The 18,823-nt window shown below is 42.1% G+C and overlaps 1 protein-coding gene across 1 annotated transcript in view; it reads left to right on the top strand.

Annotated features, from left to right (window-relative positions):
* SLC26A5 (solute carrier family 26 member 5) overlaps nucleotides 1–18,823 on the top strand; it is a 78,086-nt gene that overhangs the window by 42,988 nt on the left and 16,275 nt on the right. Inside the window, exons 9-14 of the mRNA XM_034964701.4 lie at nucleotides 5,343–5,425; nucleotides 10,352–10,499; nucleotides 11,685–11,798; nucleotides 12,911–12,988; nucleotides 13,995–14,090; nucleotides 14,305–14,411. Coding sequence (XP_034820592.1) covers nucleotides 5,343–5,425; nucleotides 10,352–10,499; nucleotides 11,685–11,798; nucleotides 12,911–12,988; nucleotides 13,995–14,090; nucleotides 14,305–14,411 — 626 coding nt within the window. The remainder of the gene's footprint in view (nucleotides 1–5,342; nucleotides 5,426–10,351; nucleotides 10,500–11,684; nucleotides 11,799–12,910; nucleotides 12,989–13,994; nucleotides 14,091–14,304; nucleotides 14,412–18,823) is intronic.

The following is an 18,823-nucleotide window of genomic DNA, read 5'->3' as shown; positions in this document are numbered from 1 at the left end:
ACAGAATATTCATTCTTCTCAGCACCACATCACTCTTATTCTAAAATTGACCTCATAATTGGAAGTAAAACACTTAGCAAATGCAAAAGAATGGAAATCATAACAAACAGTCTGTCAGACCACAGTGCAGTCAAATTAGAACTCACGATCAAGAAACTCACTCAAAACTGCATAACTACATGGAAACTGAAAAACCTGCTCCTGAATGACTACTGGGTAAATAACAATATTAAGGCAGAAATAAATAAGTTATTTGAAACCAATGAGAACAAAGACACAACGACCAGAATCTCTGGGACACAGCTAAAACAGTGTTTAGAGGGAAATTTATAGCACTAAATGCCCACAGGAGAAAGTGGGAAAATCTAAAATCAACACCCTAACATCACAATTAAAATAACTTGAGAAGGAAGAGCAAACAAATCCAAAAGCTGGCAGAAGACAAGAAATAACTAAGATCAGAGCAGAACTGAAGGAGATAGAGACAAGAAAAACCCTTCAAAAAAATCAATGAATCCAGGAGCTGGTTTTCTGAAAAGATTAACAAAATAGATAGACCATTAGCCAGACTAATAAGAAAAGAAGAATCAAATAGACACAATAAAAAATGAGAAAGGGGATATCACCACTGCTCCCACAGAAATACAAACTACTGGCAGGGCACGGTGGCTCACGCCTGTAATCCGAGCACTTTGGGAGGCCGAGGCAGGCAAATCAGAAAGTCAAGAGATCAAGACCATATTGGCCAACATGGTGAAACCCCCTCTCTATTAAAAATTTAAAAAATTAGCCCGACATGGTAGCACATGCCTGTAGTCCCAGCTACTTGGGAGGTTGAGGCAGGAGAATCACTTGAATCTGGGAGGCAGAGGTTGCAGTGAGCCAAGATCACACCACTGCACTCCAGCCAGGGCAACAGAGCGAGAATGAGACTTTGTCTCAAAAAAAAAAAAAAAAAAAAAAAAAAAAAAAAAGCAATACATACAAACTACCATCAGAGAATACTATAAACACCTCTATGCAAATTAACTAGAAAATCTAGAAGAAATGGATAAATTCCTGGACACATACACCCTCCCAAGACTAAACCAGGGGGAACTTAAATCCCTGAACAGACCAATAACAGGCTCTGAAATTGAGGCAGCAATTAATAGCCTACCACCAAAAAAAGTCCAGGACCAGATGGATTCACAGCCGAATTCTACCAGAGGTACAAAGAGGAGCTGGTACCATTCCTTCTGAAACTATTCCAAACAATAGAAAAAAAGGGAATCCTCCCTAACTGATTTTATGATGCCAGCATCATCCTGCTACCAAAACCTGGCAGAGACACAACAACAAAAAAAAGAAAATTTCAGGCCAGCATCCCTGATGAACATCGATGCGAAAATCCTCAATAAAATACTGGCAAACTGAATCCAGCAGCACATTAAAAAGCTTGTCCACCATGATCAAGTCAGCTTCATCCCTGGGATGCAAGGCTGGTTCAACATACACAAATCCATAAACATAGTCCATCACATAAACAGAACCAAAGACAAAAACCACTTGATTATCTCAATAGATGCAGAAAAGGCCTTCAAGAAAATTCAACAGCCCTTCAAGCTAAAAACTCTCAAATGAGGTATTGATGGAACATATCAAAATAATAAGAGCTATTTATGACAAACCCACAGCCAATATCATACTGAATAGGCAAAAACTGGAAGCATTCCCTTTGAAAACCAGCACAAGAAAAGGATGCCCTCTCTCACCACTCCTATTCAACATAGTATTGGAAGTTCTGGCCAGGACAATCAGGCAAGAGAAAGAAATAAAGGGTATTCAAATAGGAAGAGAGGAAGTCAAATTGTCTCTGTTTGCAGGTGACATTATTGTATATTTAGAAAAACCCTTCTTATCAGCCCCAAATCTCCTTAAGCTGATAAGCAACTTCAGCAAAGTCTCGGGATACAAAATCAATGTGCAAAAATCACAAGCATTCCTATACATCAAAAATAGAGAGCCAAATCATGAGCAAACTCCCATTCACAATTGCTCCAAAGAGAAGAAAATATCTATGAATACAACTTATAAGTGATGTGAAGGACCTCTTCAAGGAGAACTACAAACCACTGCTCAAGGAAATCAGAGAGGACACAAACAAATGGAAAAACATTCCATGCTCATGGATAGGAAGGATCAAAATCGTGAAAATGGTCATACTGCCCAAAGTAATTTATAGATTCAATGCTATCCCCATCAAGCTACCACTGACTTTCTTCACAGAATTAGAAAAAACTACTTTAAATTTCATATGGGACCAAAAAAGGGCCTGCATAGCCAAGACAATCCTAAGCAAAAAGAACAAAGCTGGATGCAACACGTTACCTGACTTCAAACTATACTACAAGGCTACAGTAACCAAAACAGCATGGTACTGGTACCAAAACAGATATATAGACCTGTGGAACAGAACAGAGGCCTCAGAAATAACACCACACATCTACAACCATCTGATCTTTGACAAACTTGGCAAAAACAAGCATGGGGAAAGGATTCCCTATTTAATAAATGGTGTTGGGAAAACTGGCTAGCCATATGCGGAAAACTGGACCCCTTTCTTACACCTTATACAAAAATTAACTCAAGATGGATTAAAGACTTAAATGTTAAGGCCTAAAACCATAAAAACCCTGGAAGAAAACCTAGGCAGTACCATTCAGGACATAGGCATGGGCAAAGACTTCATGACTAAAACACCAAAAGCAATGGCAACAAAAGCCAAATTGACAAATGGGATCTAATTAAACTAAAGAGCTTCTGCACAGCAAAAGAAACTACCGTCAGAGTGAACAGGCAACCTACAGAATGGGAGAAAATTTTTGCAATCTGTCCATCTGACAAAGGGCTAATATCCAGAATCTACAAGGAACTTAAACAAATTTACAAGAAAAAAACAACCCTATCAAAAAGTGGGCAAAGGCTATGAACAGACACTTTTCAAAAGAAGACATTTATGCAGCCAACAAACATATGGAAAAAAGCTCATCATCACTGGCCATTAGAGAAATGCAAATCAAAACCACAATGGGATACCATCTCATGCCAGTTAGACTGGTGATCATTTAAAAATCAGGAAACAACAGATGCTGGAGAGGGTGTGGAGAAATAGGAACACTTTTACACTGTTGGTGGGAGTGTAAATTAGTTCAACCATTGTGGAAGACAGTGTGGTGATTCCTCAAGGATTTAGAACTAGAAATACCACTTGACCCAGCAATCCCGTTACTGGGTATATACCCAAAGGATTATAAATCATGCCACTATAAAGACACATCCACACATGTGTTTATTGCAGCACTATTCACAATAGCAAAGACTTGGAACCAACCCAAATGCCCATCAATGATAGACTGGATAAAGAAAATGTGGCACATATACACCATGGAATACTATGCAGCCATAAAAAAGGATGAGTTCATGTCCTTTGCAGGGACATGGATGAAGCTGGAAACCATCATTCTCAGCAAACTAACACAGGAACAGAAAACCAAACACCACGTGTTCTCACTTGCGAGTGGGAATTGAACGATGAGAACACATGGACACAGGCAGGGGAACATCACACACTGGGGCCTGTCCATGGGTCTGGGGCTGAGGAGGGATAGCATTAGGAGAAATATCTAATGTAGATGATGGTTGATGGGTGCAGCAAACCACCATGGCACTTGTGTATCTATGTAACCTGCACATTCTGCACATGTATCCCAGAACTTAAAGTATAATAAATTTAAAAATTTTAAAAAGAAATTAAGAGTATAGGTGTCTGATCCAAATTATAGCAACAAGTTCTAGCTATGAAAACAACTGGCTGGCGTAGCTCACAAGGAAGCAATACCTTCAAACCTTTTCTTTTCCTCAGTCTTGTCTACATGGCATTAGTACCTTTTAACAGGCAAAACAAAACAAAATGTATCTCTAACAGTTTCAAAACCTCTTCTCTCACTGGGGCTAGGCACAGAGTTCCCGTTTTGACTTGGAGTACAGCAAGAGGTTCTGAGCACCTTTGCGTGGGAAAGAAGTCAGGCAAGCCCCAGTTATGAAGTAAATGACACAGCTTGCCTCTCCTGCTTTGGGTTACTAATTCTGTTTCCCAGATTCCCTTTAAAGACTCTTCCATGTTTCCCAGGGGAATGGTTTCCCAGAATTCTAGAAAGTTTAGGGACAGCATCTTTATGACTCCCTTTAAGTGTCAAATTTATTTTTTATTATAAAAATATTTTTTGAGTTTTGCATTCAATTTTATAATACATCTGTTTGTCTTGATAAGAAAACAATGGTTTAAATTACTTAACCACTGTATAAAATTATAGCTCCAGGAGCTTGAGCCATATATATTCTGTGGATTTGAATACTCTAGGCACTCCCCTAGTTAGAGATGCACAAAAAATGCAATTAAGGGTGATGAAAATAATTGTCATCAACAGAAAAGGATCCTCCCATCAAAAGAGCCAGAATCACCCATGCCCCTGGTCTCCCAGGCTGCTGTTTCTGATAAGAAGTTTATTATTTGTTTCCTGCAGTGGCCCTCCTCAGGAGGGGCTGGCTTCCTTCCCTGGCCAACTCTAATTTCTTCTCTGTTGGGTAACTCACTCAGAAAGCTCTACAGGCAATAGTTCCTGGGCATGGAGCAAATTGCTATCTCACCTTTTGTTTTGTTTCTCTTGCAACTCATTAGGGATTGTACTTTACACCCCAAGTAAATCTATGTCATGCCAATCCAGGATGGGCGTATGTAAAGTGACCCTCTGTTTAATGTACAGTTCTACCCTGACTTTGTAGCTGAAATGGGAGGAGACAGCTATGGGTTGCTGCTGGGGCCCTATCACCACACTTGGGGCTGCTGTCCCAGAAACAGGATCACCAGGAGGATTCTAAATCCAGATGTACATTTTGTAATCATACAGTGTTATCGTACCACCCTCGAAGTACAGAGTTAAATATCTTTTATTCATAACATTGTGGCCAGAGACTCGTTTCACCACCCTAAAGGTAAGGTCAACGTTTGAAAGCCTTTATGGCCTTTTTCTGTAGCAGTCAACTAGCCAGACACCTTAGTGTAGAAAAGGACAAAGCATGAAGAAAATGCCAGGTCATAAACTGTAGAGTTCATTTTAATTATGTGGGGTAGGGTCATTAAGAGAAGTTAGAATTGTTGAAGCTAATGGTAAATCATCTTTTTAAATCTGAATGTTAAAAGTGAGAATAGATTTGACTTGACTAACATATTATTTGAAGCTGATTTTTGCAGTATTTGAACATTCATCTCTAAAGGTGCATTTGGATTTGTGTCTTTTTAGGTCGTAATGGGAACTGGCATTTCAGCTGGGTTTAACTTGAAAGAATCATACAATGTGGATGTCGTTGGAACACTTCCTCTAGGGTAGGAAAGTAGTTTTAAGTAACTGTGTGACTGAAATAATCGATGGATCTATTGCCTCTAACTCTTACATTAGTTCTCTTGCAATGAAAAATAATCTTTTTTCTATACATCAAATAGCTGAGGGCTTTAGGGGGATTGGGTGCATTTTATTTTTATTTTTATTGTAGTAAAAAACACATAACAAATTTTTGTCTTAACCTTTTTTTTTTTTTTTTTTTTTTTTTTGAGACAAAGTCTCACTCTGTCGCCTGGGCTGGAGTGCAGTGGCGCCGTCTCTGCTCACTGCAACCTCCGTCTCCCAGGTTGAAGCGATTCTGCTGCCTCAGCCTCCCAAGTAGCTGGGATTACAGGCGTATGCTACCACACCTGGCTAATTTTTTTTTTTTTTTTTTTTTTTGAGATGGAGTCTTGCTCTGTCCCCCAGGCTGGATTGCAGTGGCGTGATCTCGGCTCACTGCAAGCTCCGCCTCCTGGGTTCATGCCATTCTCCTCCCTCAGCCTCCCGAGCAGCTGGGACTACAGGCACCCGCCACCACGCCCAGCTGATTTTTTGTATTTTTAATAGAGATGGGGTTTCACCGTGTTAGCCAGGATGGTCTCAATTTCCTGACCTCGTGATCCACCCGCCTTGGCCTCCCAAAGTGCTGGGATTACAGGCATGAGCCACCACACCCGGCTAATTTTCATATTTTTAGTAGAGACAGGGTTTCTCCATGTTGGCCAGGCTGGTCTCAAGCTCCTGACCTCAGGTGATCCGCCCGCCTCAGCTTCCCAAAGTGCTGGAGTGCTGGGATTACAGGTGTGAGCCACTGTGCTTGGCTTTTTTTTTTTCTTTTTTTTTGAGACCGAGTCTCACTCTGTTGCCCAGGCTGGAGTGCAATGGCACAATCTCGGCTCACTGCAACCTCTGCCTCTGAGGTTCAAGTGATTCTCCTGCCTGAGCCTCCTGAGTAGCTGGGATTACAGGTGTGTGCCACCACACCCAACTAATTTTTATATTTTTAGTAGAGACAGGGTTTCACTATGTTGGCCAGGCTGGTCTCGAACTCCTGACCTCATGTGATCCACCCACCTCAGCTTCCCAAAGTGCTGGGATTATAGGCATGAGCCACCATGCCCAGCAAATCTTAATCATTTTTAAGTGTACAGTTCAGTAGTGTTAAATATATTCCCATTATTATAAAACATATCTGCAGGACTTTTTCATCTTGCAAATCTGTAACTCTATACCCCTTAAACAAGAGCTTCCTCTTTTCTTCTTCCCCCAGCCCCTAGTAACCACCATTCATCTTTCTGTTTTTATGAATTTGACTTCTCTAGATGCCTCATGTAAGTGGAATCATACAGCATTTGTCTTTTTGTGACTGGCGTATTTCACTTAGCATAATGTCTTCAGAGTTTGTCTATATTGTAGCATATGACAGTATTTTCTTCCCTTTTTAAGGCCGAATAATATTCCATTGTGGATATATACTGTATTTTATTTCTCCATGCATCCATTGATGAGCATGTGGGTTGCCTTTACCTCTTGGCTATTGTGAATAGTGCAGCTGTGGATATGGGTGTGCAAATATGTCTTTGAGACCTTTCTTTCAGTTCTTTTGGGTATATACCTGTAAGTGGGATTGCTGGATCTATTTTTACTTTTTTGAGAGCCTTTCATACTGTTTCCCATAGTAGTTATGCCATTTTACAATCCCACCCATAGTGGCAAGTGGTTTTCTGTTTTCTTTTGTTTTCCTAAATTTAATAGTTTTAAAAATCTCTCCTTGAATGACATGGGATTTAAGAGCAAAACAACCTAAATCCTAGCCTGCCACGTACTAGCTGTGTGATCTTAAGCAGGCCACTTATCCTCTCAAAGCCTCCATTTCCTTACCTGCCAGGTGGCCATGGTAATTAATACTTATCTCAAGGGCAGTTGTGAGAGCTACAGGAGATAATGCATGGAAGGCAATGAGTGAACACCTGAAGACACAGTAAGCATTCAAGTCGTGTTAACTACTTATTAGTAATGGGTTCTAAGGCTGTCATTTCAATGAGTTTTTAGTTTCTAATCATGTTACTTCTTTGCTTCATCTATATTATCTAACTGTACATTTTTAAAACATATTATTGCCGGGCACGGTGGCAGACTCCTGTAATCCCAGCACTTTAGGAGGCTGAGGCGGGCGGATCACAAGGTCAGGAGTTCCAGACCAGCCTGGCAAACATGGTGAAACCCCATCTCTAGTAAAAATACAAAAATTAGCCGGGCATGGTGGTGGGTGCCTGTAATCCCACTATTGGAAGGCCGAGTAGGAGAATTGCTTGAAACCAGAAGGCGGAGGTTGCAGTGAGCCAAGATCATGCCATGGCATTCTAGCCTGGGCAACAAGAGCGAAACACCATCTCAAAAAAAAAAAAAAAAAAATTATATATATATATATATGTGTGTGTGTATATATATGTGTATATATATGTATATATATGTGTATATATATGTATATATATGTGTATATATGTATATATGTGTATATATGTATATATATGTATAAATCTACTTGTCACTATAATTTCTACTTAATATCTTCCTTTCCCTATTGCATCATACTCAAACATACTGCTTCCCTTCTGTATGTGACAGCTTAACTAAAAAAAAAAAAAAAAAAAAGACCTTACGTTTCTGGAAACAGGCTATCCAGAGGAGACCTTATCTTTCTGGAACATTGCCCAAAACCAAGTAGGTAGCAAATACCTACCTACCTATCTACATACAATCATACCATTTCAGTTCCCTGTGAGTCTTATTGCTCCACTGATAACAGGCTACCCCAAAACAGTGACTTAAAACAGCCACCATTAATTTGCTCATAATTCTTTAGTCTAGGTTAGGCTCAGTTGGGTGGTTCTTTGGCAGGTCTCACTTGGGGTTTGTTATGCATCTGCAGATGTCTGCAGGTGTGACTAGTGTTGGAGGATCCAAGAGGGCTTCACTCACGTGTCTGACACTTCATCTGGAGTGACTGGAACAGGTGAGGGCTAGCAGGCATCTTCTCTACATGTGGTATCTCCAGCAGCATTGCCAGACCTCTTTACATGGTGGCTCAGAGCAACAGGAAAGAAAAGCAGAGAATTTACCAGGCCTCTTAAGGCACTCATACAGCATCACTTCCACCACATTCTGTTGCTCGAAGCACATCACGAGGCCAGCCCAAATGTAGCTGGAGGGGAAACAGATTCCCCATCTAGATTTGGGGAGTGACATGCACATACAAGTATGGGAGGAATGACTGGTGGCCTATTTGGAGGCAAACTACCATGCTTCTATATACACATACCTACACATATAAATGCATCTGCTGTAGACAAGCAGGTTCTTCATGGTTTTGTACTTGGTAGATGAGCAGTGCATTTTGCGGTGCCCAGAAAGTGACAGTTGATTATTAAAGATCCCAATCATAGCACTATATCCTGTTTTCTTGTTTGTTTGTTTACTTTCCTTAACTTGTTCCAAAATATGTCCTTTTCTTATATTCTTATTCCCTTAGGCCCAAACCTGCTGCTAGGCCTTCCCTCTTAGTTCATGCCTGTGCAGCAAAGAGAAGGGAAGGACAACAGGTTTTATAGTCAGACCCCCCAGGTTTGACTCCCTGCTACAGTTTAGGAAAATCACTTAACATCTGTCAAAATCCATTTTTTCACCTACAAATTGGGATAATAGTAGAACCTATGTAATGGGAGTGCTGTGAGGGAAAATGAGACGACTTATGTAAAGCATGTAGCAGGTAAACTCACCTTAACAGGCATTAGGTTCCTTTCCCTTTCTTCCTCTGTTTCCTTACTTCATGATGTGAAACATCCCTTCCATCACTGTGCTATGACATAGTAAGAGAAATAGCTGTGGCCAAGCAGGTTCTTTATGGTTTTGTTGTACTTGGTAGATGAGCTGCTTATCCTTGGACAAGTTGCTGAACCTCGCTATGCCTCATTTTCTTCATCTGTAAAATGGGAATTATAATGGTGCCTAGTTCACAGGGCCATTGAAAACAATTAAATTAGCATAGAACCTGGCACAGAGAAAGCACATAATAAATGCTTGTTATTGTAATAATTATAATTATTAGTATCAGCTAAGTTATTGTTATTATTGTTTAGCCCAATGCCTTGAATTGGAGGAGAATGTCTGCAAATCCCTATTGCCCCTTCCCCCATAACATTCTAGGGAATCCCTATTCTGTTTCTTTAGGATAAGGATCCCAGACTACAAGTATGTACCACAAAAGCTGGGTTCTCCATTGTGGGATTCCAGGAGTCACACTTTTATCTCTCCAGATTCACAAGATTCCCAGGTGACACCCAAGGAGTATAGTCTTCTGCTGCTCCTTTCCCATGTTACAACCTCAGCTAATGGGATAAACACACACACACACACACACACACACAGGAAGAGGTAGCACACTCAGAGTCCTTACATCAGATGACAAGGGGGAGAAGTATGGGGTGCCTAGCATTGCCAGGACATTAATTCTCCTCTAAGGTAGCCCTTAGACTACTCTCCTCCCCACCTCAAGACTTGGGTTCAGATGCCTGGTGGCATCTGAGCACTTTGCTGACCCTCTCTTCTTCCTGGTTTCTGTGTCTTACTTACACTTGCCATCAGGGTGCCATGAGGTATGAGGTTACTCCTTTTATAAATAAAACGGCATCTGATCTCTTCTGATAACCCATCCAGGTAGAAAGCTGCACTTTGCAGTTTGAGCCTGAAAAGAAGTTCTCTGCGTCAAGGAGGGCCCTCCTTTTTGCCAACCAGAGCAAATAAGTATCCAAGCATTGATTACTTCATTTGCAGATAATGCCCCCCTAAAATGCTTCCCTGCAGTCGCAGGGTTTTTTTTCTTTTCCCTTTTGGTCACAACACAAGTTAAAGGCAGCTTGACTTTTCAGGCTGCTACCTCCAGCCAATCCGGACACCAGCCTCTTCCACCTTGTGTACGTAGATGCCATTGCCATAGCCATCGTTGGATTTTCAGTGACCATCTCCATGGCCAAGACCTTAGCAAATAAACATGGCTACCAGGTTGACGGCAATCAGGTAAAGATAATCAGTTTCCTGCAGATGTTTCATAGCAGTACAATCACCAACGTCTGGCTCACGCCTGTAATCCCAGCACTTCGGAAGGCCGAGGCAGGCGGATCATGAGGTCAGGAGATTGAGACCATTCTGGCTAACATGGTGAAACCCCATCTCTACTGAAAATACAAAAAATTAGCCGGGCGTGGTGGCAGGCACCTGTAGTCCCAGCTACTCGGGAGGCTGAGGCAGGAGAATGGCGTGAACCCAGGAGGTGGAGCTTGCAGTGAGCCGGGGTCGCACCATTGCACTCCAGCCTGGGCGACAGAGCAAGACTCTGCCTCAGAAAAAAAAAAAAATAACCAAGGTCGGTTATGGAAGGCACAAGAACTAATCTATCTTGGTAGAAAAACTTTTTGTACTGGTGATTGTTGTATCTGAAGCATGTATTTATTCAATCTGCAATGTTATTCCTGTTTTTAAAGCTCACAGCTTAGGATTAAATGTTTTTCCAGGGCGTTTTTGCTCCCCAGGAAGGTTTATCTTTGTTCATTAAATATTGGGTATCTGATTCATCACTAACTCCACAATATTCTCTTTGTCACCTACTTTTATAACGTAGCCACAGATAAGGTATTTAATCCAAACACTGTGACCTATAATGTTGACATAACAATGTCTATTTCAATCCTTATGTATTCTAAGGAGAAACTAGATGCTCCACATTCATCTGAGATGCAGTTGTCAAACTAGAAATATGCAAAGTAAACCTAAGAGCAGGACTCACTTGCCCCAGGAAGACACTGGCATGTACTCATTTGTGAGCAATAGCCCAGGCATTAAAAAGATGCCTATACAAGAGTCCTATACAACAATAACTTTCTCTTCAGCAGTAAAAATAGTTGATCCCTTTTAGTGCAGTTTTCTTCTTAAGCGTTATTTATGTACAGGGTGTGTTTGGAAAGGAGGCTGAGCAGGGAGCCCAGCGTTTATCTCTGACAAAATAAAAATTCAAAGTGTTCCCCCCTCTAACTATAAAATATGCCATAATTCCTATTTTGAACTCATGCTGAACAAATTCTTACATCTGAAAGGAAAATGAAGAGATAGGCTGTAGTGCTGACAATGTGTATTAAATGGGCTATTATGCTTTTTTTTCCTGAAGAATGACCTATCTCTTTTGTGTTTTGTTTCTACATGGGAAAGGAGCTCATTGCCCTGGGACTGTGCAATTCCATTGGCTCACTCTTCCAGACCTTTTCAATTTCATGCTCCTTGTCTCGAAGCCTTGTTCAGGAGGGAACCGGTGGGAAGACACAGGTGTGTATATAACAGGCCTCTAAGACCTGATGATATGGGTGGTAATTAAATTTTAATCTTTTGATTATATTCTGAACCCAAACAAAGCTACTCTGGCCTGCAGATCCATGCTCCAGTGAGCTGTATAGTGAATCAGAGAAAGGCATGATTGGTTGAAGTGAATCACAAGGAACTGAATCTATAGGAAAGAGGTATATTCGCCAGTTACATTGGAAAGTTATGCAACACTCGGCTACCAGTAAACCTCAAAGTTCAGACATGGAATGTTGTTATGAAAGCCTGAGACTGAGTGTGGGCAGTATGCCAGCACCATCCAGTAGAACTTTCCGCAATGATGGAAATGTTCAATATCTGCACTGTCCAATATGGCAGCCACTAGCAACATGTGGCTCTTGAGCACTTGAAATGTGGTTAGTTCAACCAAGACCTGACTTTTAATTTTTAGAAATGTAAATGGCCGGCCAGGTGCTGTGGCTCATGCCTGTAATCGCAGCACTCTGGGAGGCCAAGGCAGACGGATCATGAGGTCAAGAGATCGAGACCATCCTGTCCAACATGGTGAACCCTGTCTCTACTAAAAATACAAAAATTAGCTGGGCATGGTGGCGGATGCCTGTAGTCCCAGCTACTTGGGAGGCTGAGGCGGAAGAATCGCTTGAACCCAGGAGGCAGAGGTTGCAGTGAGCCAAGGTCGCGCCACTGCACTCCATCCTGGCGACAGAGTGAGACTCTGTCTCAAAAAAAAAAAAAAAAGTAAATGGCCACATGTGGCTACTGGCTCCCATATTGGACAGCAGACACTTATCTGAACGCTTCTGGTGGCCCTTGTAGGTCTCAGGTTGGCACCAGACATCTTTCCTCCACCTCTGGAAAGGGCATTTTAATTAGGATATTACAGCATTTCAGCTTCCATTTAAAAGCCATAAGAAGAACCAAAACTTCAGAGAGGGAGTGTGATGGAGCTATAGGTTATGTAGTGGTTTAGTTGACTTATTTGAATCCATATTTTCTTGATCTTCCCATAGTAATTATCAAAAGAATAAAACCAACTTATGCCCTGCCTCTTATTCAAGTCTCCTAAAAGCCCCTTCCATGTGTCTTCTCTCATTCAGCTTGCAGGTTGTTTGGCCTCATTAATGATTCTGCTGGTCATATTAGCAACTGGATTCCTCTTTGAATCATTGCCCCAGGTGTGTGTAATATGGACTTGGGTGAAGTTTTTTTCATGTGTAGAGATTTTGCTATTTTATTTGTTTATGTTTTTATGGCTATATTAGGGTTATTTACTGTAACCCTCACAGGATAGTATGAGAAAGGGCCAAGGCTAGGACCAAGATCCTGCTCTATAACCTACTGACAGCTGCTTGCAGGACCTGGGGAAAGCCATCTTAACTCCTCTGAGTCTCGGTTTCCTTATCTGCAAAGTCGGGGTTTGGACTGGCTGATCTTGAACATCCCTTCTCGCTTTGACCTTCTATGACCTTATACTTTCATAAAAAACCTGAGATGGTCTACATTCATAAGACATTTACATGATGATATATTTAATCTAGTAGAGATCAGGAACCATATAGAGTAGAGAAGATCATAATGTAGAAAGACCATAGGTGAAATAATTCCTTGAGTACCAAGTTTAATCCTGAACCTCTTGGCCACCATGCAGGTTTGCTATTAGGATATAAGAATGATTTCCAGCCGGGTGCGGTGGCTCACACCTGTAATTGGCACTTTGGGAGGCCGAGGCGGGCAGATAACCTGTGGTTAGGAGTTCGAGACCAGCCTGGCCAACATGGTGAAACCCCGTCTCTACTAGAAATACAAAAATTAACTGAGTGTGGTAGCACCCACCTGTAGTCTCAGCTATTCTAGTGGGAAGGTTGAGGCAGGAGAATTGCTTGAACCTGGGAGGTAGAGGTTGCAGTTAGCCAAGATTACGCTACTGCACTCCAGCCTGGGCGACAGAGCAAGACTTCATCTCAAAAAAAGAAAAAAGAAAGACTGATTTTCCAAGGCCCCTTTTAGCTAACCAGGTCCTGAAAATCCAGGTGTTCATGGCTTCAAAGCTACCATCGGTGCCCCATATAGGAAGTGAGTAGGGAGAAGGCATGGGGAGGACAGCAGGAGGACAGTGAGGAACCAGCAAAGGACACTCTGTGGACACAAGAGGAGAGGCATGGGGGATGTGCTCTGTTTCAGGCTGTGCTGTCGGCCATTGTGATTGTCAACCTGAAGGGAATGTTTATGCAGTTCTCAGATCTCCCCTTTTTCTGGAGAACCAGCAAAATAGAGCTGGTAAGTAACAAAGGTGATGGCTCTGTTAATATGTCATAGAGCAAATATGATTAGTGCTAAGAAAAATGTGAGAAAGATAAATTAATGCAGTTGTTATGTGCAGTATCCAGTTAGGCAAGGTAAAAGTAGCATGTGTGTGTGTGCACACTTGTGTGTTTAACTCTTGTGGGATGTTTAACATGATTCTCCATCAAGTTTTCTGTCTTTTGCTTAGACCATCTGGCTTACCACTTTTGTGTCCTCCTTGTTCCTGGGATTGGACTATGGTTTGATCACTGCTGTGATCATTGCTCTACTGACTGTGATTTACAGAACACAGAGGTGAGTGCCCAGATTGGAATGGGTGTGAATGTCCCGGCAGAGATGACAATGTTGACTTTAAGTGTAGACCAAAGTTTAAGTTGGTAGAAGTGGAGCCCTTTGATGATTTCTAGTTAGCGTGAGAGGGAGCTATAACACTCATGTAGCCTGTTGACTAAATGAACAAAATGCCAATTTAAAAATTCCATATAATTTTGCCAAATGCTCTTCTATGTCACAATTTATGCTCCCATCAATGGTTATGTTAAAAGAGCCTAATTTCCATCATTGTTTCTGCCATTCCTGGTCTAGTGCTATGCTGGTTTATTTATCCTCTTGTGATTTGTTTTGGCACCAAGTACTGACATGAGTTTCAATGACATGAAGCAAACTCTGACACCAAGTTATCGTATGCGTTCCTTCCATTGTCATTTCCTCCACCCTGAACCACTTTCCCCTGTTATCTCTTCTCCCTAGTAGGAAGCTGAGCCCACTAGGGAAAGTATAAAATAAATTTTTAAAAAATATGGTTGGGCGCAGTGGCTCACGCCTGTAATCCCAGCACTTTCAGAGGCCAAGGCAGGCGGAACACTTGAGGTCAGGAGTTCGAAACCAGCCTGGCCAACATGGTGAAACCCCATCTCCGCTAAAAATACAAAAAAAAAATTAGCCAGGCATGGTGGCACACACCTGTAATCCCAGCTACTTGGGAGGCTAAGGCAGGAGAATTGCTTGAACCCAGGAGGTGGAGGTTGCAGTAAGCCAAGATCACACCACTACGCTCCAGCCTGGGCAACAGAGCAAGACTCCATCTCAAAAAAAAAAAAAAAAAAACTGTTTATGGGCTGGGCACAGTAGCTAACACCTGTAATCCCAATTCCAGCACTTTGGAAGGCTGAGGTGGGAGGATCACTTGAGGCCAAGACCAGCCTGGGCAACATAGCAAAACTCCATCCCTAACAAAAAACAAACAAACAAAAAAACACCTTTTTGTGATAAATCACCATAAAGATGAAAAGGAAACATTGTCATAGAAATAGCCTGGACTAGCCAGGCAAAGTGACTCTTGCCTGGAATCCCAGCACTTTGGGAGGCCAAGGCAGGTGGATCACAAAGTCAGGAGTTCAAGAGCAGCCTGGCCAACATGGTGAAACCCTGTCTTTACTAAAAATACAAAAAACTAGCTGGGCATGGTGGCGTGCACCTGTAATCCCAGCTACTTAGGAGGCTGAGGCAGGAGAATCGCTTGAACCTGGGAGGCAGAGGTTGCAGTGAGCCGAGGTCGTGCCATTGCACTCCAGCCTGGGCAACAAGAGCAAAACTCCATCTGAAAAAATTTTTTAAAATAAAATAAAGAAATAGCCTGGACTTTAGTCAGGTCCTGGCGGCACCTTCTGTAAGCTCTGTGATTTTGCATACCTCTCAGAGCCTGTTTCTGCATCTATAAAATGAGACTAATACTTCCTACCTCATATAGTTACAATAAGGCTTAAATGACAAGGCCTACAAACAGCCAGCACAGTGCCTGACAAGTGCCACCCACTCTACCAATGCCAGTGCCCTTCCCGCTTTAACACAGAGGGAAATGAAAATGAAGCTAGTGTGGTTTTGCCTATGGTTGCAAATCACATGAAATCTTAAAGTTGTGACTGTGATGTGTTGAAAGGGCACTTTATGAGGATGTTGACCCCTTATCTGCAGGAGGTCAGGATGCTCCCCACCCTCAAGGGTGGGAAATGAGCATTTTCATCATCACAAATGACATAACAGAAAAATGTTAAGAATATGTGGGATTCTAAACTCAGGATAAGAATTTAACTACTTTTAATAACAAGTTCCAACACTGTTGCCCGTATTTATCTAAAAGAAGTGTTTCCCATTTTTATAAAGAACTTTATTAGCATATGTAAGAGTTCTTTATCTCAGAACTTTGTTGAACATTATGGTTTTAAAATATCTATAACTTTTGGCCAGGTGTGGTGTCTCACATCTGTAATCCCAGGACTTTGGAAGGCTGAGGCAGGCAGATCACTTGAGGTCAGGAGTTCAAGACCAGCCTGGGCAACATGGCAAACCCTCATCTCTACTAAAATTACAAAAGCGAGCCAGGTGTGGTGGCGAGTGCCTGTAATCCCAGCTACTCGGGAGGCTGAGGCAGAAAATTGCTGGAACCCAGGAGGTGGAGTTGGCAGTGAGCTGAGATTGAGCCATTGCACTCCAGCCTGGACGACAGAGTGACACACTTCTCAAAAAAAAAGAAAAAGAAAAAAAAATCTATAACTTTTAACAAGCTACAGTATAGAATTTGAGAATTTTTTTGCTGGTGGTGCTGTTTTTTGTTTTTTTTTACTGAATAGGATTTTATGGTATCTTATCATAAATTTTATTTATTTTTATTTACTTAGTCTTTATTTTTCTAACACTAGAGAACTCACTTGAGTTATAAAATTTTTTTGTTTGTTTTCTTTTGAGACAGAGTCTTGCTCTGTCACCCAGGCTGGAGTGCAGTGGCATGATCTCGGCTCACTGCAACCTCCACCTCCTGGGTTCAAGTCTTCTGCCTCAGCCTCCTGAGTAGCTGAGACTACAGGCGCGTGCCACCACGCCGGGCCAATTTTTTTTATTTTTAGTAAAGACAGAGTTTCATCGTGTCAGCCAGGATGGTGTCGACCTCCTGACCTCGCAATCTGCCCACCTCGGACTCCCAAAGTGCTGGGATTACAGGCATGAGCCGTCCCGGCCGGTTATCATAAATTTTAAAGTCCAGCAAGTTTTTTTTTTTTAATGCTCCAGTTTGTGCTGGGTGCAGTGGCTCACTCCTGTAATCCAAGCACTTTGGGAGACTGAGGCAAGCGGATCATTTGAGGTCAGGTGTTCAAGACTAGCCTGGCCAACATGGTGAAACCCTGTCTCTACTAAAAATACAAAAAAAATAGCTGGGTGTGGTGGTGCACACCTGTAATCCCAGCTACTGAGGAGGCTGAGGCAGGAGAATCGCTTAAACCTGATAGACTGAGGTTGCAGTGAGCCAAGATCGCATCACTACACTCCAGCCTGGGTGAAAGAGTGAGAGCCCATCTCAAAAAAAAGAAAGAAAGAAAGAAAAAAGCTCCCGTTTGGGCAACCTGGTAAAACCCCATCCATACCAGAAATACAAAATATTAACCGGGCATGGTGGTGCACACCTGTGGTCCCAGCTACTTGGAAGGCTGAGGTGGGAGGATCACTTGAGCCTAGGAGGCAGAGGTTCAAGTGAGCTGAGATGGCACCCCTACGCTCCAGCCTGGGTGACAGAGTGAGACCCTGTCTCAAAAATAAATAAATAAATAAAAGAAAAAAATAAAAGCTCTACTTCTCTTTCTTCCTCAAATAATAGTTAACCGAAGTTGATATTTTTTATGTTCTGTCCTTTGTTGGTGATTTTGCTGGGTCTTTGTATGTTAGAGTTTAGGAGATCAGCACTCAGGGTATGTGTTTATTTTCAGCTGTCTTCTTCTGTGATTAGGGCACGCTTCTGGAGAGGGGTAGAGGTGTACTGGGTTTGGCCGTTTGTTTGAAACACTCATTTTCCCTCAGAGCGGGCATAGTTAAGAGACAATCATGGCCCGGCCAGCTGTAATCCCAGCACTTTGGGAGGCTGAAGCAGGTGGATCACGAGGTCAGGAGATTGAGACCATCCTGGCTAACACGGTGAAACCCCGTCTCTACAAAAAATACAAAAAATTAGCCGGGCGTGGTGGTGGGCACCTGTAGTTCCAGCTACTGGGGAGGCTGAGGCAGGAGAATGGTGTGAACCCGGGGAGGCAGAGCTTGTAGTGAGCCGAGATCACGCCACTGCACTCCAGCCCAGGCGACAGAGCGAGACTCTGTCTCAACAACAACAACAACAACAACAAAGAGACAATCACATCATTCTGCAGATAATTCCTGAACTCAGGCACTTGCATGTGTTATAAATATGACAGAGGTTCAGCTTCTGCCCCCTAAAGCTCACAATTTGGTTAGCATTATAAAATTTTAAAAATTATAATTTCACTAAATAGGTATTTGTTGAGGGCCTATTATATTTCCAGGGAGATGCTAGACTCTAGGGACAGTGCAGTATATAAGACATGGTCCTTCCCCTCAAAGGTTGCGTTGTCCTAAGGATAACAGACACGTAATCATGATGATGATGTTAATAAGGACAATGAAGTAATGATGGCACAAATTATTATAATTACTTATGTGCCTGGCTCTGTGCAAAGATCAATGCTCTATGCCATTTCATATAACCTTATAAACCTATGACAATCAGCAACCCCATTTCACAGATGTGGAAGCTGAAGCCTAGAATGATTGGGTAACTTGCACAAGATCACAGTAAGTGGTGAGGCAATGACTCAGATGTGAGTTTTTGCAAATCCAGAAGCTGACAAATCAGCACTTTTTTT

The sequence above is a fragment of the Pan paniscus genome, chromosome 6 (assembly GCF_029289425.2).
Source record: "Pan paniscus chromosome 6, NHGRI_mPanPan1-v2.0_pri, whole genome shotgun sequence".
In the NCBI taxonomy this organism is placed as follows: Eukaryota; Metazoa; Chordata; class Mammalia; order Primates; family Hominidae; genus Pan; species Pan paniscus.
This window is presented reverse-complemented; position numbering and strand designations above follow the sequence as displayed.